At 41.0% G+C, this 25,199-nt stretch overlaps 1 protein-coding gene across 7 annotated transcripts in view; it reads left to right on the top strand.

The window, feature by feature from the left end:
- The window catches only part of FAT1 (FAT atypical cadherin 1), a 382,476-nt gene that overhangs the window by 270,406 nt on the left and 86,871 nt on the right, over positions 1–25,199 (top strand). For all 7 annotated transcript variants that reach the window (XR_012236892.1, XM_073607779.1, XM_073607796.1 and 4 more), the window contains 4 exons: positions 367–642; positions 750–960; positions 5,687–9,754; positions 23,143–23,339. Coding sequence is in view for 6 of the 7 variants with exons in the window: in XM_073607779.1 (XP_073463880.1) it covers positions 367–642; positions 750–960; positions 5,687–9,754; positions 23,143–23,339 (4,752 nt within the window). In the remaining variant the exon portion in view is untranslated. The remainder of the gene's footprint in view (positions 1–366; positions 643–749; positions 961–5,686; positions 9,755–23,142; positions 23,340–25,199) is intronic.

The following is a 25,199-nucleotide window of genomic DNA, read 5'->3' as shown; positions in this document are numbered from 1 at the left end:
TGGCTAGCATTGCTTGCCACCTTCTGAAAATGCTGATTCCCTGGTTTCAGCCCTGGAACATGCAGATAAACACAACAAATCAAAGGTCATTAGCTTCAAAAAATCCTAAAGCAAAGCCTCCTCATGACGGTCAAGCAGATAGCATCTTGACAAGTAGAGGTTAGAAGCAGCAGCCACTATATTTGTCTCATGACAAGCTTACATGGAAAAAAAAAAATGTAATGACATTATGCATTTTCATAAACGGCAATCAACCCCTAACAAATAATTGGTAATGTATGTGGAAGACAAAAATAAATGTTTATGCAATGTTACATATTCAGTGCCTTTTAAACCATGTTATCTTTAATTATGCTCTCGTTTTAGGTTTTAATTAAAGTAATCGATACCAATGACCACCGGCCAGAATTTTCTTCCTCAAAGTACGAAGTGCTGATCCCAGAAGACGTTAGACCGGAGACGGAGATTTTGCAAGTCACTGCCACTGACAAAGATGAGAAGAATAAATTGATTTACACATTACAGAGCAGCACTGACCCTGCTAGTCTGAAGAAGTTTCGGATAGACCCTGCCACGGGCTCCCTGTACATTGTAGAAAAATTGGATCACGAAGCAATGCAGCAGCACATTCTTACTGTAATGGTAAGCAGTAATCACACATCTTTCTCGGCGGCTGACAAATGGGAAATTTTTTATTTTTCATTGTAAAATTCATGTGCTGGAGTATTGACTGAGCATTCATTTTTCAGGTGCGTGATCAAGATGTCCCTGTTATGCGCAACTATGCCAGAATTGTTATTAATGTGACTGACACCAATGACCATGCCCCCTGGTTTACAAGCTCTTTCTATGAAGGTCAAGTCTATGAATCAGCGGCTGTTGGATCCGCCGTGCTTCAAGTCACTGCATTGGATAAAGATAAAGGGAAAAATGCTGAGGTTGTTTATTCCATTGAGTCAGGTATGGTATATTTTGCATAATAGCAACACATACACCTGAATAAGAGGCCTTATATACTAGATATAGCTACAGTGCACAAACAGGTCACTTGCCCTAAGCTCACCAAAAATGTTTTGTGAACAGGCTGTTTGTTGGAAAATTGTTTTATCAAAATAGCTTGTATTAATTTCCAGTGCCTTAAAAGAGATAATGTCAGGTCACCTGGGGTCAGGTGACAGATGCACCCCCACTTTGCTGGGCCAGGTGACAGATGCACCCCGTTGGGGTCTGGAGTGCACCAATAAGGTATTGGACCCTACGGCTGACTGCTGCGGATGGAACTCTGGGTGGTTCAGGAAGGCAGGACAACTATAGACCAACATGGATCCCACTGGGAGCTAGAGCATAAGATTCCCCAGGGCGCAGAGTCTAAGGGCCAGCAGGTGTTCACCAGAGCCTCTAGTGGTGAAGATGGACTGTGCTGCAACTGACTCCAGGTCACGGCCCCCAGGGTCTCCCAGCTCACGCTCACAGTAGGCTACAGGAGGACAGCGAGGAAGCAGCAGTTCAGGACGACAAGGATTAGTAAGGAGATAAGCCAAAGGTCAGGGTGACTAGCAGACAGGAATAGACGGAGAACACGCCAAAAGGTCAGGGTCACAAGCAAGCAGGGATAGCCAAGAACAAGCCAAGATCGGTAAACAGGATCAGACGTAGGACACAGAGCAATGAGCACACGGAAGCCAAATCACACAATGGTTGATCAGCAGGGTTGGCTTACAGTGCACAGGTTAATATAGAATTCCCTGATAGGGGCTGGGTGGAGCCATGCTTTGAGGAAAGATTATTTAAGCAGCCAGGTGAGAGAGTGGCTGGCCTCTAAAGGTGAACACATGGAGGATTGGTAAGCTGACAGACAAACATTACTGCGTAACCATGACCGATAACAGACTTCAAATTTGAGAGCAGAGATCCCTCTGCCCCCTGATGACTCCTTATATCAACATGCTTTTCCTGGTATCCGTCACTGGCCAACATCACTAGGAGGACCCCACTATCCACAAGGTGGAATGACCTAGGCTGAGTTCCTCAATTGGCAAATCTCCTACACTATAGGAGCAATTTAGGGAGAAACCAAAGTAAGAAGGAACTTTCATTGTTCATTGATCTATCATTTTGGATAGGGAAGGTTATAACCCTTGTCAGATTTTTTTCACCAACTCCATGCGGAGATTTTCCTTCACTTCCTGTCCCATAGCCAAACAGGAAGTGAAAGGTAATCCCTGCAAATTAAGGTAATTGCCAGGGGACCCCCAGGTCATCAGAATAACTAGTGTCCCCATTAGAACATTTCCCCTTGATTACTTTTCTATGGATAACCCAAAATGTGGGATTTTTTTTTACTTACACTTTCAATGATAAAGGGTAAACAGGAACAATAGAGAGGGTAAATCTTCTTAACGAGAGCACAGACAGCAATAAAAACTGACAGGTGTTCTAATCCCTCTCTATCCTAAACAAAACAACGTTTTGCCTTTAGTTATACTTTAAACTAGAAAAATCCAATTTCTGCCATAAGGCTCCGTTCATCTCCGCGTTCCAAATCATGGGTGGTATCGCCTCAATTCTGCCGTGATTCGCAATAGTGGCAAATCGTGGGACGCCCCTGCATTCCCGGAGCGTTGCCCATCGATTTCAATAGCACCCCAAACACGGTGCGATTTTTCCCACAATTCGTCAGGTGCCAATCGCAGTAAAAACACGCAAACAGAATCGTGGGACACCTGTCACCCAAAAGAAGTACATGAGCTTCTTTTGGGCGACGGGCATCCTGCGATTCTATTTGTACAATTTCACCACAATTGTCGCCCCATATGCCTAGATGTGAATGGAGTCTTAAGGATTATGTTATACTAACTTAATACTTTACGAATACTACGTATATTGTTTCTGTGCTTTTTGAGAAAATTGAGTCATGCCTTTTCCAGAATATTTTTCTTTAACTTAAACTACATATATACATCGACCTATCAATCATGTATATTTTCATCATACTATATGCTCAGTGTGAATTGCCCAGGTTTTGACTGGGCTTTATAAAAGTTAAGTCCAGTAGTTTTAATATTGCCTCAGGCCAACTTGCTTTCAAAAGTTTCTTAGGGTGGAAGTTCATGGTCACAGCTCCGTGAACAATGCTGATGTGTAATGTGCATTAATCCATACCAAACAATTAAATTTAGTTTAGTCAAATCAGTAAAACATTAACTATGATCAACTACTGTAGGCCACTACACATTTGCACTTTCCAATTTTTATTTAAGGGTAAGGCCTCTTTCACACGGACTGTCCGTTCAGATCCGCTTGTCAGTTTTTTAGGCGGACCTGAACGGACACTCCATGGAGGTCTATGGAGCGTCGGATGTCAGCGGTGACATGTCCGCTGACATTCGACTCGCTCCGATCTGAAAAAGTGTAACGGAGGAAAAACCTACTTTTCCATTGGTTATCGGATCGGGTGACGATGGACTCTACGGTCCGTCATCATCCGATCCTCCATAGGGGAGAGCGGCGCTCTGACAGGTCCATTGCTGCACAGTGTGCAGCGACGGACCTGTCATTTTCCTGCGGATGTTCACGGGGCGAATAATCACTGATCCGCCCCATGTGAAAGAGCCCTAACTCCACTTTTGTGGTAAAAAAAAAAAAAATATAGCAAATAAAAAAATAATATAGTATTTATAGTTGCTGCACGAGCCATGTTGTAATTTAATGCTATTAAAACTTCACTTTCCTTCTGCAATTTTCTGGAAAATATGGTAACCTGGAGACCTTCTGTACAGTTACAGAACGCCTTCAAAAATGTAATTTCCTGCATGTGTGACTGGCGCTCAGATTTTCTCAGAAGTCTGTACTAAGATACAAGTCAGATTTTAGGCAGCCCTGCAATAGAAATTAAAATTTTGGTGCGATACTCCCCAAGGTTTATTCACTTCTAAAGGGGTGCAGACACTGCAACTTTCCTCATTACAACACAAAAAGTGCATCGACTGATGAATTATGTCCAGTCCCTCTCATTCAGAATGAGTATTCAGTCAGTCTCCTGAAACAAAATGCTATTTCTTGACAGCAACATAGGGTAGGAATCTGCTACAGAGTTGATTAAAATCCCTGTAATGAACATTGATCCCCCAGAGGAGATTTTTTTCTCTCAACAAATGGCCGGCTTCTGTCGGACAGATCGTCATACACATGGACCAAATGTTGGCTGTTTTCTTTTTTGAACCAGCAAATGTCTCCGAAAATTCGGCCCTTGTGTACCAGGCTTTACAAGTATGAGATATTTACCTCACAATAACTATTTAAAGTTATTGCATTCAATAAATCACTGGAGGAAACTATTATGCAAGGAATAGCAACCAGTCTTATTATTATTATTATTATTATTATTATTAATATTATTATTATTATTATCTGAATTCAAGATTGGTTACTATCAGTTATTGTATGTTGAAAATGCCATCTGACTTTTCAGGTAATATTTTAAAGTTAATATATTAAAGTTAATATATTTCTATACTAAAAATAGTTGTCCAAATAATGTAATTTTAGGCAAAGATGACAATTTATAATTGCATGTTTATTCATTTTTTCATGGAAATGTTTTTTTTTTTAATTTTTTTTAGTAGTAGGTGGCAGCAATAAACACATCTGCCTGCCAATATTTTTGTTTGGCAGAAAAATACCCAAGTTAACATTTTTAGAAATATTTGTGGCGTGCATGTGTGCCTTGTCCTCGTACTAATATTTTCGCATTTTAAATGACAATGTCAGTTGATTGGCTGATGGAAAAAAACGGATGATACAGTATATCAAAATGGGTTTAAATGTCACATTTTTCCCATCAAAATTCTGGGGGAATAAATTATAACTGTCAATCTTCCAAGGCAGCAGCATAGGGATTCCTCAGATGCTTGTGATATTTTATGGACTTTGTAATGTTCTATTTTGAGAATGGCATAGTGTTCATAGCACAACAGTCAGAGCAGACATTATCATTTACCAACTCCCTGGTGTAATTCCCTCTGCTCAAATGGAGCATTTCATCGTATGTTAATTGCTCCTTTTTAGAAACTAGCCTCATACTTTTACAATTATTTGGAAAAAAATTGAATAAACTAATTATGTTTCCAAAGTAGATTTCACAGCAAATGACCTCTTGTTAATACATCACACAGTCTTCTTATCAAAACCATACTGAGTAGCCTGGCTGATAATCACATTTGCTTTGCTAAGGACTGTAATGGCATAATCATGATTTGAAGGGCTTTGCACAGCCATTTAAAGTTTTACTTGAGAAAGTAGACTGTGTGATTGAATATCATTTATATAATCATAAAAGGAACCTTGCCATAGTTGGGTAAAATATTTTTAACACACCAGCGATCTTCTTTGAACTCATACATGAGTGCTGATTTCTTTTAGTTTAGACCTCAGTCTTTGCACCATCTTTAAAATAGCAAACATGACTTTAAACCTTGACAGCCTTAGCAAATTGGGACCTCTGTAAAAGTCCCTTGCGTTCTGCTTTAAAATAAAAACAACTGGTGCATAGGTGTAGCATTTTTTAGTTCAATTATTGTAGCGTAAGATTATGCATGGTAAATTGTTTGCTGAAACATCTGACCGTTTAGTTTATGCCTTTACACAAATCGTGTTTATTAAGTGTATTTTTTTTTTCTTTTTCCAGGGAATACTGCAAATGTCTTTTCAATTGATCCAGTTTTGGGAATTATTAAGACAGCAAAAGAACTTGATCAAAGCAGTCAAAGTCAGTATGAACTAGTGATTAAAGCATCAGATCACGGCATTCCAACGATGAGCCAGATAACATCTGTACACATTCTTGTCACTGTTTCGGACAATGCAGCCCCCAAATTTATGAAGAAAGAGTACTCTGCTGAAATCAGTGAATCAACGCGAATTGGTAGTTTTGTGGCAATGCTTTCCACTCACAGCCAGTCTTCAGTAACATACGAAATCAAGAATGGAAATATAATGAATGCCTTTGAGATCAATCCAAATTCTGGTGTCGTCATAACACAAGATGATCTTGATTTTGAAACGCTGCAATCTTACACTCTTACGGTTCAAGCTACAAACATGGCTGGCTTGTCCACCAATGCAACACTTGTTGTTCACCTCCGAGATGAGAATGATAACTTCCCCATTTTTGTGCAGAGAGAATACAGAGGACTCATTAGTGAATCTGCACCAGCTAACAGTGTTGTGTTAACTGATGAAAACACTCCTCTGGTAATTCGAGCCACTGATGCTGACAGAGAAACAAATGCTTTGCTTGTTTATCAAATAGTCGAACCATCTGTCCATAAGTATTTTGCCATTGACCCCAGCACTGGTGCAATACGCACCTTGGTCACATTAGATTACGAACAGACAAATATATTCCATTTCACTGTCCAAGTACATGACATGGGATATCCACGGCTATTTGCAGAGTACTCTGCCAATGTTACAATTTATGTGGTTGATATCAATGACTGCGCTCCGGTATTCTCAAAAGAAGTCTATGAAGCTTCCATATTAATACCAACTTACAAGGGGGTAAGAGTTATTACAGTTAATGCAACAGATGATGATTCTGGCTCATTCTCGGAAATCATATATTCCATAGTTGAAGGTAACATTGGAGAAAAATTTGCTATTGACCCCCTAAAAGGTATAATAACTATCCAAAACACCAGTCCTTTAAGGAGTCGTTATGAACTAAACATACGAGCTTCAGATGGACGCTTCTCTACCCTTGCATCAGTGAAAATTACTGTGAAAGAAAGTAAAGAAAGCTCATTGAAATTCACTCAGCGGACCTACTCTGCATCCATTCAAGAAAATACAACTCAGATAAAAACCCTAACCATTATCAGTGCAATTGGTAGTCGCATCAATGAACCTTTGTTTTTCCATATTCTGAATCCAGATATCCGTTTTAAAATTAGCCACACTTCTGGTGTATTGTCAACGACAGGTATACCATTTGATCGAGAACAGCAGGATCTGTATGAAATAGTTGTGCAGGTTACCGATGAGCAAAAACCACCAAGAGTCGCTCATGTCCTGGTGAAAGTATTTGTTGAAGACATCAATGACAACAGCCCTGTTTTTGTCAATCTTCCATATTATGCAATGGTACAGGTGGATGCGGACGTAGGTGATATTATCCGCCATGTTACTGCTGTAGATAAAGATATTGATAAAAATGGAGAGCTACATTACCATCTTAAAGATCCTTCTCAGCACTTTCAAATTGGGCTATCAGGTGCCATCTCACTGAAAAAAGAGTTTAATCCTGATGAATTTCAAAAAGAATATTTCATAACCATTGTAGCTAAAGATGGTGGAAACCCTTCCTTTTCAGCAGAGGTTGTTGTTCCAATTACAGTAATGAATAAAGCAATGCCAGTCTTTGAAAAGCCTTTTTATAGTGCAGTAATAGCAGAAAATGCCCAGCTCCATAGTCCCGTTGTGCACATACAAGCCAATAGTCCAGAAGGTCTCCGAATAATTTACAGCATCACAGATGGTGATCCATTCAATCAATTTAATATTAACTTCAACACAGGTGTAATTAATGTATATGCACCTCTTGATTTTGAGTCCCACCCAGCATATAAACTGAGGGTTCGAGCAACAGACTCTGTGAGCGGGGCACATGCTGAAGTTTTTGTTGATGTTATCGTAGAAGATGTTAATGATAATTCACCCAGGTTTAAGCAGACAACCTATTCTGCTACCTTGTCTGAGGCTTCGGTTATTGGAACATCTGTTGTACAAGTAAAGGCCACAGATGCTGACTCTGGTCAAAATAAAGCCATTTCATACCACATAGTGACTAACCATGGCAATGTTTCCCAATGTTTCCACATTGATAGCAGCAGTGGACTCATTGCAATTGCAAAACCACTGGATTATGAACATTTGCATGTATACAGCTTTTTAGTGAGAGCAGTGGACAGCGGAATTCCTCCTTTAAGTAGCATTGCCAGTGTAAATGTCAATGTTATTGATCTGAATGATAATCCCCCAGAATTCACGCAGCAAGTTTATGAAGCCAGAATTAGTGAGCTTTCAAAGCAAGGAAGCTTTGTAACATCTATCAAAGCCACAGATCCTGATAGTATAGACACTGAAAACCTGGAATATTTTATTCTTTTTGGCAATGAAGATATGAATTTTGTTATTGACAGTAAAAGTGGAATAATACGGGTTTCACACTTAAGAAAAAAAGTTCTACAAGCATTCTATATCCTCAATGTCTCAGTTTCTGATGGAGTGTTCAGAAGTGCAGCTCAGGTACACATTGCTATATTGAGCTCCAATTTGCATAGTCCTACATTTGGACAGAGTCAATATGAAGTAGAACTTTCAGAAAATTCTCCAGTGCATACCCTTGTGACAGAACTCAAAGCTGTTGATGAAGACATGGGAGTCTTTGGACAAGTCACCTACCACATTCTAAATGAATATGCAAAGGACAATTTCTACTTTAATGAGAAAGGACAATTGTTTACAGCAGAAAAGCTTGACCGAGAAAGTCCAACTAACAAAGTCATTCCTATAAGTGTAATGGCGAAGGATGCTGGTGGAAAAGTTGGATTTTGCTCTGTCAGTATCATTCTAACAGATTATAATGACAACGATCCAAAGTTCCGTGCAGCAGAGTACAAACTAAGCATTGCATCTGATGCACCTCGAGGTTCTGCTATTGTTAGAGTCTTGGCTTCTGATAGCGATGAGGGTGCAAATGCTGATATATCGTATAGCACTGTGGCAAAGTCTGAAAGTGTGGCCGAAAATTTTGAAATCAGCCAACATTCTGGAGTCATTACCACCAAGGAAAGCTTAGTTGGATTAGAAGATGAGGTCTTTTCCTTTTTTGTTAAAGCAAGAGATGATGGCTCACCACATAGAGAGAGCATTGTGCCAGTCACTATTCAGATTATTCCACCTGATGTGCAGCTGCCAAAGTTTTCTGAGCCTTTTTATACCTTAAGTATCTCTGAAGACACTGCAGTCGGTACAGAGTTGGATGTTATCAGAGCAGATGGTAGCCAACCAATAATCTATAATCTCATGAAAGGAAATACGCTTGATAGTAATGTTGACAACATTTTCATAATCGACAAACAAAATGGCCGGCTAAAACTTGAGAAGATGTTGGATCATGAAACAACTAAATGGTATCAGTTTTCAGTGTCAGCTCAAAGTATTCATGGAGAGCATGAAGTGGTTACCTCTGTGGATGTTAGTATCCAGGTTAAAGATGTCAATGATAATAAGCCTAGATTTGAAGCCAATCCATATGAGGCTTTCATTGTGGAGAATCTTGCAGCAGGAGCTAAGGTTATCCAGGTTAAAGCTGTTGATGTGGATTCAGGACTCAATGGGCATGTTTCATATATGCTGGCATTATCACAGGAGCCACAAGAAATCAAAGATCTTTTCTCAGTAGACTTGGAAACTGGATGGGTCACCACTCTTGCTGAGCTTGACCATGAAAAAAGAAACAAATACAACATTGTAGTAGTTGCTTATGACCATGGTGATAAAGTGCTGTCATCATCCACTATAATTGAAGTTACAGTGATGGACATGAATGATAATCCTCCTCGCTTCAATGCAGAAATATACAAAGGTACAGTGAGTGAGGATGATCCTCTAGGTGGTGTTATTGCCATTTTGAGCACCACGGATGATGATACTGAAGACATCAACAAAGAAACAACAATGTACATTACAGGTAAAATATTATTACTATTTTTCATATTTCTCCATTGCTAAACATCCAGTAAGTTAGTATACTGGCATTACTATGTAAAAAAAAAAAAAAGCTTTGACGTATCTAGTTATATAAGCCTTCCAAGCTGTGGTTATGTCCACATGTGTTACTAGGCTCAGGCACTTGGGGATGCAGTTTACAATTGGGAGGCTAGTTTTCTTTCAACAGCCAAAAAGCCATGGTTGTCTACTTCTGATATAAAGTTGCTTACATTATACTCAGTATAGCTTCATAGATACTCTGATACCTTCGTACATGAGATATCTTTAGAGAAGCACACATTAGCGCTCATAAAATATACTGTGCTATCTCCTCCAGGCAAAAAACAGATTGCAGTTTCCCTACCTGCATGAAGAAGCTTTAAAGGGATGAAGGTGTTCATCTTCAGGTCTTGTCTGTAGTATGTCGGTTTAGAAGTGTAAGCACTATTTTTGGACTTAACTGCTTTTAAACTACACCATACTTTACCAATCCCACAAATGTTTGTGGCACACAGCATACACTACAGTTGCTCTCTATCAGTGCTGTCCAAAGTTACTTCAGACTTAAGTCTAGCAGTGTACCTGGTTATTACAACAGAAGCTTTGATCAAGTGTTGTTGGTTAAATAACAACCCATCCAAGGTCTTCTGATAAATAATATTCTGATATCCTAAAAATTTCGAGTTAGAACTTTGGAATGATATGTCATTGTAATTTTATAGAATAGCGGCGTCACTCTTAAAATGACTGGTCCTTGTGAGGCTTACAAAGAATAGAAATATACCTGCCATTTTGGATTTATTTTTAAATGTGCATTAAATGTGCATTTCAGGGCTGTCATTTATACCCTGGCTTTACTACCTAGTTAGTCCATGACCTAGAACACACATGCAGCCAATAAAGCAATAAAATACCAAACTTCCCATACTAGTGACTCACAAAGTTTAAAGCTAAAATCAGAAAGACAGTCCTGGAGCCAGCTTCTCTACAAAGATATTTGCTTTGACAGTTCCATATATGCATTCTCATAGATTTCCTTTAACACTCGCTTTGTTCACTAATGTCAGCTATGTGTAATTGTGGCTTTAGTTGTGAGATGGCTGTCACTTGATCCAGCTGTTTTCTTCCATATTAAGTTATTGTTAGATTGTTCATATCATCTTTGTTCAATACCCCTTCCTTCTCATTCCATATAAGGAGCAATATCTGGCCACCTTCACCATTCATAAGTGAAATCATGACCACAGTGTATCTGCGTGTGCCAGCAGGCTTGTGGGTAGTCATATCATACCTATTTAATTCCATGAAAAAACAATTATAGACCTTTGGAAATTGACAGTAAATTAAAAAATTGCAACTTACAATATTTAGAATATTTCCAGAGAAAGAGGCCACAAAATAGTACCTGAAATTAGGTAAGAAAGTATGACTAGGGTGCAAATGTTGTTTTTAACCTTGAAACCACTGAGGACAGAAGAGAGAGAGCGAGGGGGGCGCATGCAGCCAATAAAAGTTTGTGTTTCCTTATCTAAATTCCGTTTCTGCATGGCTTGGAATGTTTATATATATATATATATATATATATATATATATATATATATATATATATATATATATATATATATAAAATGTGTATGTATGTATGTGTGTGTATATAGTTGTGCTAATAAGTTTACATACCCTAGCAGAATTTATGATTTCTTGGCCATTTTTCAGAGAATATGAACAACACAAAACTTTTTTTTACTCGTGGTTAGTGTTTGGCTGAAGCCATTTATTATCAATCAACTGTGTTTACTCTTTTTAAATCGTAATCACAACAGAAACTACCCAAATGACCCTGATCAAAAGTTTACATACCATGGTGATTTTGGCCTGATAACATGCACACAAGTTGACACAAAGGGGTTTGAATTGCTATTAAAGGTATCCATCATCTGTGATCTGTTTGCTTGTAATTAGTATGTGTGTATAAAAGGTCAATGAGTTTCTGGACTCCTGGCAGACCCTTGCATCTTTCATCCAGTGCTGCAATGACGTTTCTGGATTCTGAGTCATGGGGAAAACAAAAGAATTGTCAAAGGATCTGCAGGAAAAACAGGAAAGGGATATAAAAAGATATCCAAGGAATTGAAATATCAATCAGCAGTGTTCAAACTCTAATCAAGAAGTGGAAAATGAGGGGTTCTGTTGAAACCAAATCACAGTCAGGTAGACCAACTAAAATTTCAGCCACAACTGCCAGGAAAATAGTTTGGGATGCAAAGAAAAACCCACAAATAACTTTGGGGGGGGGAATACAGTACTCTCTGAAAACATGTGGTGTGGCTATTTCAAGATGCACAATAAGAAGGCACGTGAAGAAAGATGGGCTGCATGGTCGAGTCGCCAGAAGAAAGCCATTACTACGCAAATGCCACAAAGTATCGTGCTTACAATACGCCAAACGGCACAGAGGCAAGCCTCAAACCTTCTGGCACAAAGTTATTTGGAGTGATGAGACCAAAATTGAGCTTTTTGGCCACAACCATAAAAACTACATTTGGAGAGGAGTCAACAAGGCCTGTGATGAAAGGTATACCATTCCTACTGTGAAATACGGAGGTGGATCGCTGATGTTTTGGGGATGTGTGAGCTACAATGGCACAGGAAATTTAGTCAAAATTGATGGCAAGATGAATGCAGTATGTTTTCTAAAAAATAGGATTTTTTCCTCATACTTACCTGTAAAATCCTTTTCTTTGAGTACATCATGGGACACAGAGTCAGGCTAATATTCATTACCTGCTGGGATGTCCCAGAGCAATAGCCTTGAGGGGAGGGAGACGCACTGCCAAACAATAGCCATCAGAACTTATATGACAGCCCGCAGTACACTGCGGCTGAAAGCCGAATCCTCGGCTGCTCGAACATCCACTTGATAAAAGTTTGTGAACGTATGCACTGAAGACCAGGTAGCAGCCTTAAAATTCTGAGCCACAGATACCTGATGGCGAAAAGCCCAGGAGGTTCTTACACCCCTGGTATAATGAGCTCTCACCCTAAAGGGAGAAGCTTTACGTTTCAGACCGTAGGCCTGCATGACCAATTGACGGACCCAATTGGCAATGGAAGCTTTGGAAACTGCCTGCCCTTTCTTGGGTCGTTTTGGTAAAGCAAAAAAGGAGTCTGATCCTCGGATCTCGGCACATCTAGACAAATAAACCTTGACTGCCGGACAACGTCCAAGGAGTGCAGTCATCTCTCTTCCGCCTAATGAGGCTGAGGGAAAAAAGAAGGCAAAATAATGTCCTGATTTAAATGAAAGGCTAACACCACTTTTGGCAAAGAGGATGGAACAGGTCATGGTGAAGGATCAAGTACGGTCCCCTGCATGAAAGGGCCGCCAACTCTGACACCCTTCTAGCCGAGGTGATAGCCATCAGGAAGGCTAGCTTGCGTGACAGCAAGTCTAATGGAATTTCCTTGATAGGTTCCAATGGTTGTTTCTGCAACACAGACAGCACCAAGTTCAAGTCCCAAGGACACATAGGTGAACTAATGGGGGGGAAGCAAGTGAGTTGCCCCCTGCATAAAGGTTCGGACCAGTGAATGGGAGGCTAAAGGCCTTTGAAAGAATACTGATAGGGCTGAAACTTGACCTCTGATTGTACTCAAGGCCAATTCGATTACCACTGCTGACTGTAGAAAAGAGAGAATTCTCCCAATCACGTATTTCCAAAGATGCCAATTTTTGGCTTCACACCAAGCAATATAAGTCTTCCAGACCTTATGATAGATCTTCCTAGTGGCTTTTCTAGCATTCACTAGGGTAGACACCACTGGTCCCGAGATGCCACAGTCCTTTAACACCCTGGCTTCAATAGCCATGCCATCAGATTTATAGACGGTAAATTGGGGTGGAATATAGGTCCTTGAGATAGTAGATCGGGGCAACGTGGAAGCGTCCATGGCCCGTCTATTGTCAGTCTCACAATCTCTGGGAATAAGGATCTTCTGGGCCAGGCTGGTGCCACCAGAATGACTGGAACCCCCTCTCTCAGAATCCTGCGCAACAAATGTGGGAGGAGAGGGATCAGAGGGAAAGCATAAATCAGGGAGTACTGGCTCCATGGAACTACCAGAGCATCTGCTCCAATTGCTAGAGGATCTCTTGGTTGGGACACAAACTGCTGTAGCTTGTTGTTGAATCTGGATGCTAGTAGGTCGACCTGTGGCCATCCCCAATGTCCAAATTTCCTGGAACACCCCTGGGTGTAGGGGCCATTCTACTGGGCAGATCTGCTGGTGGCTGAGATAATCTGCCTTTCAGATCTCTACTCCCAGATATGGACTACTGATAGAATCTGCACCTGTCCCTCTGCCCAGGCTAGTATGTGGTTCACCTCCTTCAGAGCTGAACGACTCCTGGTACCACCTTGGTGGTTTATATAGGCCACTGCAGAGGCATTGTCGGACTAAACCCTGATAGGGCAGTCCTGAAGCTCCACCGTTCAGGACCATAGGGCCAGTTGTACTGCCCGTATATCCAGGACATTGATGGGCAGAATCTGTTCTGTCCTTGATTATTTCCCTTGAGCTGTGAGCACCTCCAGGGTACCCCCTAGCCTGAGAGATTGGCATCTGTAGTTAGTACTTTCCAAGTTACCGGGAGGAAGGTTCTGATCCTGGAACCACCAGTTTAGGCTTAAGCGTGCCCGAGGAGATAAGAACATTGGGTAGTCCAGGGCTTGTCCTCTCCTGTTGTAGAAGACTCATACAGAGCCAAATGGAGGGTTGTCTGGTGCCCCTTATCTGATGCACCTGATCCTTCAGGGCACAGATCCTTGGGGGTGGCAAGAACACTCTTGCTTGGAACGTATCTAGGATCAGACTTAAATACTTTAGACCTTGAGCTGGTTTCAAGGCTGACCTTTCGGTATTTCTGATCCAGCCTAAGCTTTTCAAATACCACACTGTGCATGTTATGCTCTGTTCTAGAGCCTGTAATGAGTGATCTCTGAGCAGGAGGTCATCCAGATACCCAAGCACAAGGATCCCTTGGGCCCTTAAAAGACCCAGTACTGGTGCTAGGACATTTGTGAACACAACCGGGGAGCTGTAGCAAGCCCGAAGGGTAGAGCCACAAACTCAAAATGATGTTCCTCTACTGCAAATCGCAGGAACCTCTGATGAGGCTGAAGGATAGGTATGTGTGAATATGCTTCTTTTATATCGATGGATATATAGAAGTTAGAGCCACAAACAGAAAAGTATGTACCTCTACTGAAAATCGCAGGAACCTCTAATGAGGCTGAAAGATAGGTATGTGTAAATACGCATCTTTTATATCGATCCAGGCTAAAAAGTCTTCCATCTGGAGCGAGGCTACAATTGAGTGAACAGACTCCATCCGAAAGGACTGGATTAGTAGATACAGATTCAGGGATCTTAGGTCCAAAAATGGGCCTTGTGACCCCCTTGGGTTTTTAAAGCGTAAAACAGGTTCGCTCTTTCGGGTACAGGAACCTGTACAATCACTCCTTGATGCATTAAATCAGGGATCCTCAAACTACGGCCCTCCAGCGGAACTACACATCCTATGAGGCATTGTAAAACTCTGACATTCACAGACATGACTAGGCATGATGGGAATTGTAGTTCCTGAACAACTGGAGGGCCATAGTTTGAAGACGCCTGCACTAAATAATGTAGTGCCTGAAGCAATAAGTCTCTTTTTGGAGGATCTGAGGGAACGCTGGATCTTAAAAACCTTTGAGGGGGAACCCTCCGCAACTCCAGCTTGTAACCGCGGGATATAATTGAGGTGACCCATTCGTACTGAATTATCGTTCTCCAAATGTCCGCAAAGTGCAGCAGCCTTACCCCCATCCGATGGAGTGGGGGTGTCCCCTCAAAAGGAGGGCTTGGTGCTGGGTTTAGAAGAATTTTGGACCCAGGGCTTTTTCTGGCCCTGGCCTTGCAACTTGCCCCCAGTTCTAGTGCCCTGTTGGTGGAACTGCCTTGGCGCTGAGACGTTTGAGAAAGCAGTCCCTGAAGTTTTAAACGAGGGGTGCCTGGTGCTTTTCTTCACAGGAAGCGGAGAACTCTTCCCTCCGGAAATCTTTTGGCTATATTTGCCCAAATGATCACCAAATAAACATTCGACTTGAAAAGGGAAACCTGCCAATAACTTTTCACAAGGAAGCTCGACTGACCAGTTCTTAAGCCACAAAAGTCTGTGCATATGTACAGACAAGAGAGCCAAATGAGAAACCTGCTGTATTGAATCCTTTTTAAAGCGTCAACAGCAAAACACAGCGCTCGAGAAATTTCTGTCTTATTTTCAGGCAGATCATCCTCCTGGTTAGGCCTATCAGGCTGTTTGACCTGATCCTTTACGGACTGGCAGATGCCAATTGCTGCAACAGCTGGCTGAATAGCTGAACTGGCCAAAGAAAAGGAAGCCTTTAATAATGACTCTAATGTCTTGTCAACAGGGTCTTTCAAGCCCTGTGCGTTCTCTACCCGACAAGTTAAGTTCTTGTTTAAGGAAGAGGCTGCTGCATCTATGGCTAGCATGCTCCCTTTTTTGACAAACTTTTTATCCATGGGATATAAAAAGGGAAAACCTTTCAAGAGGAACAAAATCCTGTCAGGGTGTTCCCAATCAGCATTCATCACCTGTTTCAGCAGGGGGTGTAGGGGGAAAGCCTGTGCAGCCTGAAGAGGCCTCAGGGATCCCAAAAGGACAAGGGGGCTCAGTCTCCTCTGCAAGAGGCAACTTAAAGGCAGAACGAACCATTTTGGTCAGAGTCAGGATGAAAAGCCACTGCGACTGAGAGACAGACATCAACTGGATATCCTTTTGTCCAGATTGCTTGGAAGCAGACTCATCCGCCAGGCCCTGCACAGAATCCTGAGCTTTTAGCTCTTATCCATTCTCAACTCATTCCTGCTCCAAACTAGGAGGATCCAGGGAGGGGGATCTGTCACGCTTCTTGCCACCCTGCGGGATGCAGGCAATCCTGACAGCAATCCTGTGCTCTAACCCGGCTAGGGCTGAGGATAATTCATCCTTGGTGATAAAGGGTGAAGCAGCAGCGTTGACTGTAGACAGAATACCAGATAGGCACAGTGGCTCAGATTGCCCGGAAGCCTCTGGTCCTTCACGGGATACAACACTAGGGATATGACTAGGTTCAACAGGAACTACTGAGGAGACAGGTGCACCCCTCCCTGTAGTGTTAGTCCCACTCCTTTTTTTTAAGACATTTACTAGCCACCAAAAGAGAGTACTTGGGTGTAGTATTAAAACACCTCAGAAGGGAGACCCCTTTAATAGGGCTCACCAAGCCCCTATGCAACAATCCTGCTAAGCACCTTAGTCTGCCAAGCAACACTTGGTGACTCACGTGACCCGGGTAAGGAGAAATAAACCACTGCATGTGCCTGTTCAGAGTCTGCTCTGTGTCCCACAGCTGCCTTCTGGAAGCACCGCATGCTTGGCATATACAGCTTAAATAAGCTGGCTGTGTGCCGGAACGTTCTGTGCATGCGTGCACATATACGTGCGTGGTCCCGGCAAATGGGCGTGGCTGTAGTCACGCATGACACGACTCTTCGTGTGCGCCATGGCCGCCAAACAAACTACTGAGCACAGCGGCACTCTTGCGAACGCACGTGCGCCATGGTAAACCAAGGCGAAATGGCGCACCGTTGTGCGCCTTCATACAGGTAAAAAAACAGCCAGACACAAGCAAAAAAAAGTACACTTTGCAAACGCCCACAGCTAGCCCAAAACTCCCCCGTATGGTGTCCAGCCTTTAGCTTGACTGATTGTTCCAATCACTGAGACACCCCACAATAATAAGTAAAGGGGTTTCACTTACCCATCCAGGCATAGGGCAGCTTAGAAAAGCCCAATCTTCACCCTTCACAGCGAGTTCCTGTCATTTGAGGACCTTCAAGGACTGGGTACTCTTCATGTTTAGGGTCCACACCCTTGGACCTGTACAGCACCCTGCAGGAATACCTTAGCGCTGTGGTGTCCAGGATTCCACTTCACAGGGTCCAGCGCCCGGAGGCCGCATTACAGGCAAAACCTCGCAGGATCTTGAGTCTTCTATGCAAGGCTTGCGTACCATTTATCTAAGCATATAAAGCCTGTGTCAAATGGATCCGATTAGTCAATCCCTTGATTCATTTAAGAACCGTTTTGTGGGACTAGAGACCTGGAGCTCAGAGAGCTCAAACAAACCATGCCATCCACATTGCAGACACTGGTAAAAAACTGAAGTGCTTCCTGTATGGGAGGGATTATATAGGGGATCACTTCCTGTAGACCTTTGGTCTACCAGTGTCCATTCACCTGGAGATGAAGTATAACTCAGCAGGTAATAAATATTAGCCTGACTTTGTGTCCCATGATGTATGAAAAAGAAATACTGGAGGAACATTTACATTCCTCAGCCAAGAAGCTGCACATGGGACGTACTTGGACATTCCAACATGACAATGATCCAAATCACAAGCCCAAGTCGACCTATTATTGGCTACAGCAGAATAAAGTGAAGGTTCTGGAGTGGCCATCTCAGTCTCCTGACCTCAATATCATTGAGCCACTCTGGGGAGATCTCAAACGTGTAGTTCATGCAAGACAGCCGAAGAATTTACAGGAACTGGAGGCTTTTTGCCAAGAGGAATGGGCAGAGTTACCATCTGAGAAGATAAAGAGCCTCATCCACAAATACTACAAAAGACTTCAAGCTGTCATTGATGTTAAGGGGGGCAATTCACGGTATTAAGAACTAATGTATGTAAACTTTTGATCAGGGTAATTTGGGTAGTTTCTGTTTTGATTATGATTTAAAAAGCGTAAACACAGTTGATCGATAATAAACGGCTTCAGCCAAATACTAACCATGAGTGAAAGAAAAGTCTTTTTGTTATCATTCATATTCTCTGAAAAATGGCCAAGAAATCATAAATTCTACCAGGGTAAACTTATGAGCAGAACTATGTGTATATATACAGTATCTCACAAAAGAGAGTACACCCCTCACATTTTTGCAAATATTTTATTATATATTTTCATGTGACAAAACTGAAGAAATGACACTTTGCTACAATGTAAAGTAGTGAGTGTACAACAGTGTAAATTTGCTGTCCCCTCAAAATAATTCAACACACAGCCATTAATGTCTAAACAGCTGGCAACAAAAGTGAGTACACCCCTAAGTGAAAATGTCCAAATTGGGGCCAAAGTGTCAATATTTTGTGTTGCCACCATTATTTTCCAGCACTGCTTTAACTCTCTTGGGCATGGAATTCACTAGAGCTTCACAGGTTGCCACTGGAGTCCTCTTCCATTCCTCCATGGTAGGGTCATGGTTGGGATTCGAACCAGCGACCCTTTTTACTGCTAGGCAAGAGTGCTACCCACTACACCACCGTGCTGCCCAAAGTGAGAGCGATAATACCAGATTTAACACACCTGCTCCCCATTCACATCTGAGACCTTGTAACACTAACTAATAACATGACACTGGGGAGGAAAATGGCTAATTGGGCCCAAATTGGACATTTTCACTTGGGGTGTACTCACTTTTGTTGCCAGCTGTTTAGACATTATTGGCTGTGTGTTGAGTTATTTTGAGGGGACAGCAAATTTTTTACTGTTATGCAAGCTGTACACGCACTACTTTACATTATAGCAAAATGTAATTTCTTCAGTGTTGTCACATAAAAAAAATAATAAAATATTTACAAAAATGTGAGGGGTGTACTCACTTTTGTGAGATACTGTATATATACAGTGGGGAGGAAAAGTATTCAGACCCCCTTAAATTTTTCATTCTTTGTTATATTGCAGCCATTTGCTAAAATCATTTTTTTCCCTCATTAATGTACACACAGCATCCCATATCGACAGAAAAACACAGAATTGTTGACATTTTTGCAGATTTATTAAAAAAGAAAAACTGAAATATCACATGGTCCTAAGTTTTCAGACCCCTTGCTCAGTATTTAGTAGAAGCACCCTTTTGATCTAATACAGCCTTGAGTCTTTTTGGGAATGATGCAATACATTTTTCACAACTGGATTTGGGGATCCTCTGCCATTCCTCCTTGCAGATCCTCTCCAGTTCTGTCAGGTTGGATGGTAAACGTTGGTGGACAGCCATTTTTAGGTCTCTCCAGAGATGCTCAATTGGGTTTAAGTCAGGGCTCTGGCTGGGCCATTCAAGAACAGTCACGGAGTTGTTGTGAAGCCACTCCTTCATTATTTTAGCTGTGTGCTTAGGGTCATTGTCTTGTTGGAAGGTAAACCTTCGGCCCAGTCTGAGTTCCTGGGCACTCTGGAGAAGGTTTTCGTCCAGGATATCCCTGTACTTGGCCGCATTAATCTTTCCCTCGATTGCAACCAGTCGTCCTGTCCCTGCAGCTGAAAAACACCCCCACAGCATGATGCTGCCACCACCATGCTTCACTGTTGGGACTGTATTGGACAGGTGATGAGCAGTGCCTGGTTTTCTCCACACATACCGCTTAGAATTAAGGCCAAAAAGTTCTATCTTGGTCTCATCAGACCAGAGAATCTTATTTCTCACCATATTGGAGTCCTTCAGGTGTTTTTTTAGCAAACTCCATTCAGACTTTCATGTGTCTTGCACTGAGGAGAGGCTTCCGTCGGTCCTCTCTGCTATAAGGCCCCGACTGGTGGAGGGCTGCAGTGATGGTTGACTTTCTACAACTTTCTCCCATCTCCTGACTGCATCTCTGGAGCTCAGTCACAGTGATCTTTGGGTTCTTCTTTACCTCTCTCACCAAGGCTCTTCTCCCCCGATAGCTCAGTTTGGCCGGACGGCCAGCTCTAGGAAGGGTTCTGGTCATCCCAAACATCTTCCATTTAAGGTTTTTGGAGGCCAATGTGCTCTTAGGAACCTTAAGTGCAGCAGAATTTTTTTTTTGTAATCTTGGCTAGATCTGTGCCTTGCCACAATTCTGTCTCTGAGCTCTTCAGGCAGTTCCTTTTGAGCTCATGATTCTCATTTGCTCTGACATGCACTGTGAGCTGTAAGGTCTTATATAGACAGGTGTGTGGCTTTCCTAATAAAGTCCAATCAGTATAATCAAACACAGCTGGACTCAAATGAAGGTGTAGAACCATCTCGATGATCAGAAGAAATGGACAGCACCTGTGTTAAATATATGAGTGTCACAGCAAAGGGTCTGAATAGTTAGGTCCATGTGATATTTCAGTTTTTCTTTTTTAATAAATCTGCAAAAATGTCAACAATTTTGTGTTTTTGTGTCAATATGGGGTGCTGTGTGTACATTGATGAGGAAAAAAATGAACTTAAATGATTTTAGCAAATGGCTGCAATATAACAAAGAGTGAAAAATTTAAGGGGGTCTGAATACTTTCCGTCCCCACTGTATCTATATATCTAGACAGATAGACAGCTATATATATATATATATATTATCTTGTTATATGTACTTTCTAGTTCAGGTTTACTAGCACTTTACAATTCTAAAACAATTCAAGCTTATTTTTACGGCAGTAGTTTTTTATTATCTACTTATGCTTCAGAATAATTGCTTTTATTATTTTTGATGTTTATTCAATTAAAAAACATTTTCTTTTATCCATTATAAAAATATCTTTTATTCTTGAAAATTAGGAATCACTTAGGTAATGTTTCAAAGCTCATTATGTTCAGGTTATATGAAATGATGGCTTTGTGTTTTATCTTCTTTTCAAATGTTGAGTTTTTTTATTTAACGTCCTCCCCTCCCAGCCACCTCAGTTGATATATCATTTTGTATTTGTCTTTTAAATGCCATCACAAGTCCTCATTTTGTATTTAAGACATTCTTCTCTTTCATCGCAGGATAATTAGCAGCATTTTTTTGGTGTTGGTTTTGCTACAAGAACTGCATCATTTACAGTTAAATTGCTAATCAGTCTAACGCTGCATAATGTCTGTGGTGGCAGTTTGCCTTCCACTAGTGATTATTTATGCATATTTATGCCTAGTTCTGAACTTTCCAGACCTCAGTGTTTATAACCCGGTAAAACTTAAAGTGATACTAAACATATAATGTTTAATTGCCATCATCCCTTCTCTTTATGTATAAAGATCATGCCACTGTATTTTAATGACTATTAATAAATATTAATGTGAGTACCTCATTTCATCATTGCTGTTCAGAGGTCACATGATGTTTCCCAGGTCTTTCCTGTCCTCAGGGAAAGTTCTGAGGGTGGAGTTTCTAGTACTCTGCTGAAGTATTAATCTGTGTCTGCACAGAGTTGATTGGTGCTGTGCTGGTCAAATGGCAAAAAAGCTTTCAGAAACAGACAAGTAAAATAAACAAACAAACAAACAATAAAAATAAAGTGTTTTAAGCTTCATACAAATCTATATTTCAAAGCAATTTTTTATTCTTTTTTTGGCAATAACATGTATTTGGATCCTTAGTTGACTGACAATAATGTTCACACTGTAAATATATCTGGAGAAGGTTCTGCCAATCACAGGCTGTGACATGCCCCTCCAGCTTTTGTCTATGGTGTGTATGTGCTGGAACTAACCGGGAGGTGAAGCCTCCATCAATCACAATCTTATATCCTGCCTCCAATGTTTTTTACAATTTGAGGAAATGGAGGAGGAGGCAGGGAGGGGCTGGTCATTTACCAGAGTACATATAGCCACATAAGCGACTCTATAGTCATATGGGCTGCACAGATAAGAAAAAGGAGGAAATGAACAGCTTAGAAGGGAACTGAAACTGTAGATTGCTCAGTAGATGCCTTTAAAGCGCCCTTCTGCTACTGTGTGTGAGTCCTTAATACTGATCTTAAAGCAATCATGTCTTTAAAAAAAAATCCCAGGCAGGTACTGTATGAGTAAAAAAACAGAAAGTAGTAAATACATTTTATGCAATCCCTGCCACCAGAATGCTGCTCCTTTTAAGGGAAATTTTCATCTAAAATCTGCTGGGAAACTGTCAGTCATCATGGTCCCCAGAAGTGGTTTCCTTTATCAGGGATACATGTATATCAGCAAGCATCCTTTAGGCAATATCCTGGAGAATGCTGAGTAGCCCAAATCTCTTGAGAAGACATTGCCGTAATTTTGATGAAATTAGGGTGCTCTGAATTCTCAAAGATATTGTTCAAAGGAGGATGATGCCAACACTTTTTCTTTGGAAGCAGATATTACCGCTGGGAAGGGATCCTTACTAATTAAGCTGACTGTCAATTGTGTACAAGGTCTGCCTTAACATGTTGGATTTTACTGTTCTTTCTTTTGTGTCAGTGTCAATTGTGGATGGTAGATCTATCTGAATAAAACTGATATAATTTCTATATTACAGGAGGGGACCCTCTGGGTCAGTTTGCAATTGAAAACATGCAGAATGAATGGAAAGTGTATGTTAAAAGAGCACTGGACAGGGAAGTAAAAGACAACTACCTCCTAAACATAACTGCCACTGATGGAACATTTGCAAGCAAGGCTGTAGTGGAAGTGAAGGTCCTTGATGCCAATGACAACACCCCAGTCTGTGAAAAGGTACATTTATTAAAAGTGTATTTCAACTTTTGAAGTCCAATTTTGACAACATCCACTAGTTATATGCCCTGTGTTCTGATTCACATAGCATAACTTACCTTTTAACTTGCTTAACATTTCTGCCTAGCTTTCTCCCTCTATGTAATGTTAAATTGTTTCTAAATAAAAAAAAAAAAATTAAAGTAATAAAAATTTTATACTCACCTACACTGTGCAATGGTATTGCACAGAGCGCACCTCAAACTTCCTCTTCTGGGGTCCCCTGCTGGCGACCTTGGCTTCTCCTCGTCTATGTCTGCCACTTGCTACAGGAGCAGACGTGTGAACTTGCTCATAAGCCAGGCTGTGTGTGTCCATAGACACACACAGCCCAACTCTGCCCTGCCCTGCTCTCTGCTCACAGGATTTGGCTGTTATTGGTTCCTGCTGCTGCCCAATCCTCCTGTAAGAATAGAAAGACAGGGGAGAAGAATTGGGCTGGATTGATGCAGGACTCAGGTAAATGTTTGGGGGAGGGGGCACAGACAGTGTCAAAATGTTTTTTTTTTTAACTTAATGCAGGCAATGCATTAAGGTAAAAAATGTTTTAGCTTTAGAACCAATTGTGGAAGAGGAGGTATGTTTACCATAATTAAATCTGTCTGTAATGTGCTGTCAGATCTCACTGTTAGTTGTAAACCAGATGTGCACAATGTCTGTCCTAAAAAGGCTTGGGTAGTACATTGTGTTAACTAAACAAATCTATCCTTAAAATCTGTTCCCCGTTTGCACATTGCAAGCTATTCTCAACAAATTAATTTGTCTATAAAGACCTATGTATACACCTCCTGCAAAAAAGGAAGGAAAGTAGAAAGTAAGATTTTCTTTCACATTTTTTTAAGGTATGGTGTGTGAATGGGAACGCATAGCAAACATATAGTGTGTGTGTGTGTGTGTGTGTGTGGGGGGGGGGGGGGTCTAAATTGAATATAGCTTAAAGCTTTTTCTTTATATAGAATCAGAATTAAGGTATTGAGTTACGTTTTGTTTATTCCTGATTTGTAGAATCTCAGCTTTGTGACTGACCTATCTATTATGCAGAGTTAGGTGTCAAAGATGCATATATTAAATGTATGCAAATTAGATTCACATTCACACATTGCTTAATGTTAGATTAGCTGTGATGCAAGCAACTCTATTTAAAGTAATGACCATTTAATGAGGATAGTCTGCTAGTGGTAGTTATGACATGCAATAAAGAAGTCAAACATTTGAAAGGTCAATATAATATAGGTGAGGAGAAAGTTTACATAAATCAAACACTGTATGTTATGCTAGTCCACCCACAACCTTGTAATTCTCCACCAAATCCCGAATGATGACTTGTAAATTGACATGTTAAGCACCTCTTCCTATCCAAATTGACAACTATAAATAAATTGCAGCATTATAACTAAAGTGTCTGTTTGCTGGGATGTAAAATGTACAATTTGCGCATTTAGAGGACTGAGCTATTTTAAAAATTAAGTTTTGTTTTTTAATGGTTGCTTGAAATTTAGCTTGATTTAGAAACCATTGTGCAATAATCTAATTGGCATATACTATACATACATTATACAAAAACGTAATTTTGTTTCCCATAAAATCGGTACAAGCAATGTGGGCATGCTCTACAACATTCTAAGAGAAACGTAATACAGTCTTCCCTTGGTCCACACCTTATGTACCAGTGGGCATGGCCCTCCGCTTTAAAAAGGTGTGCAATCAATGTATGTCGGGTATGCTCTGGCACTACTGATTTCAGTAAGACACACAATTAGACCCTTGTCCCCTCCGCCAGCCTCAGACTGGGCAGTGAAAGGAGAAGCAGCAAACAGATGC

Source organism: Aquarana catesbeiana, linkage group LG01 (assembly GCF_042186555.1).
Source record: "Aquarana catesbeiana isolate 2022-GZ linkage group LG01, ASM4218655v1, whole genome shotgun sequence".
Lineage (NCBI taxonomy): Eukaryota > Metazoa > Chordata > Amphibia > Anura > Ranidae > Aquarana > Aquarana catesbeiana.
This window is presented reverse-complemented; position numbering and strand designations above follow the sequence as displayed.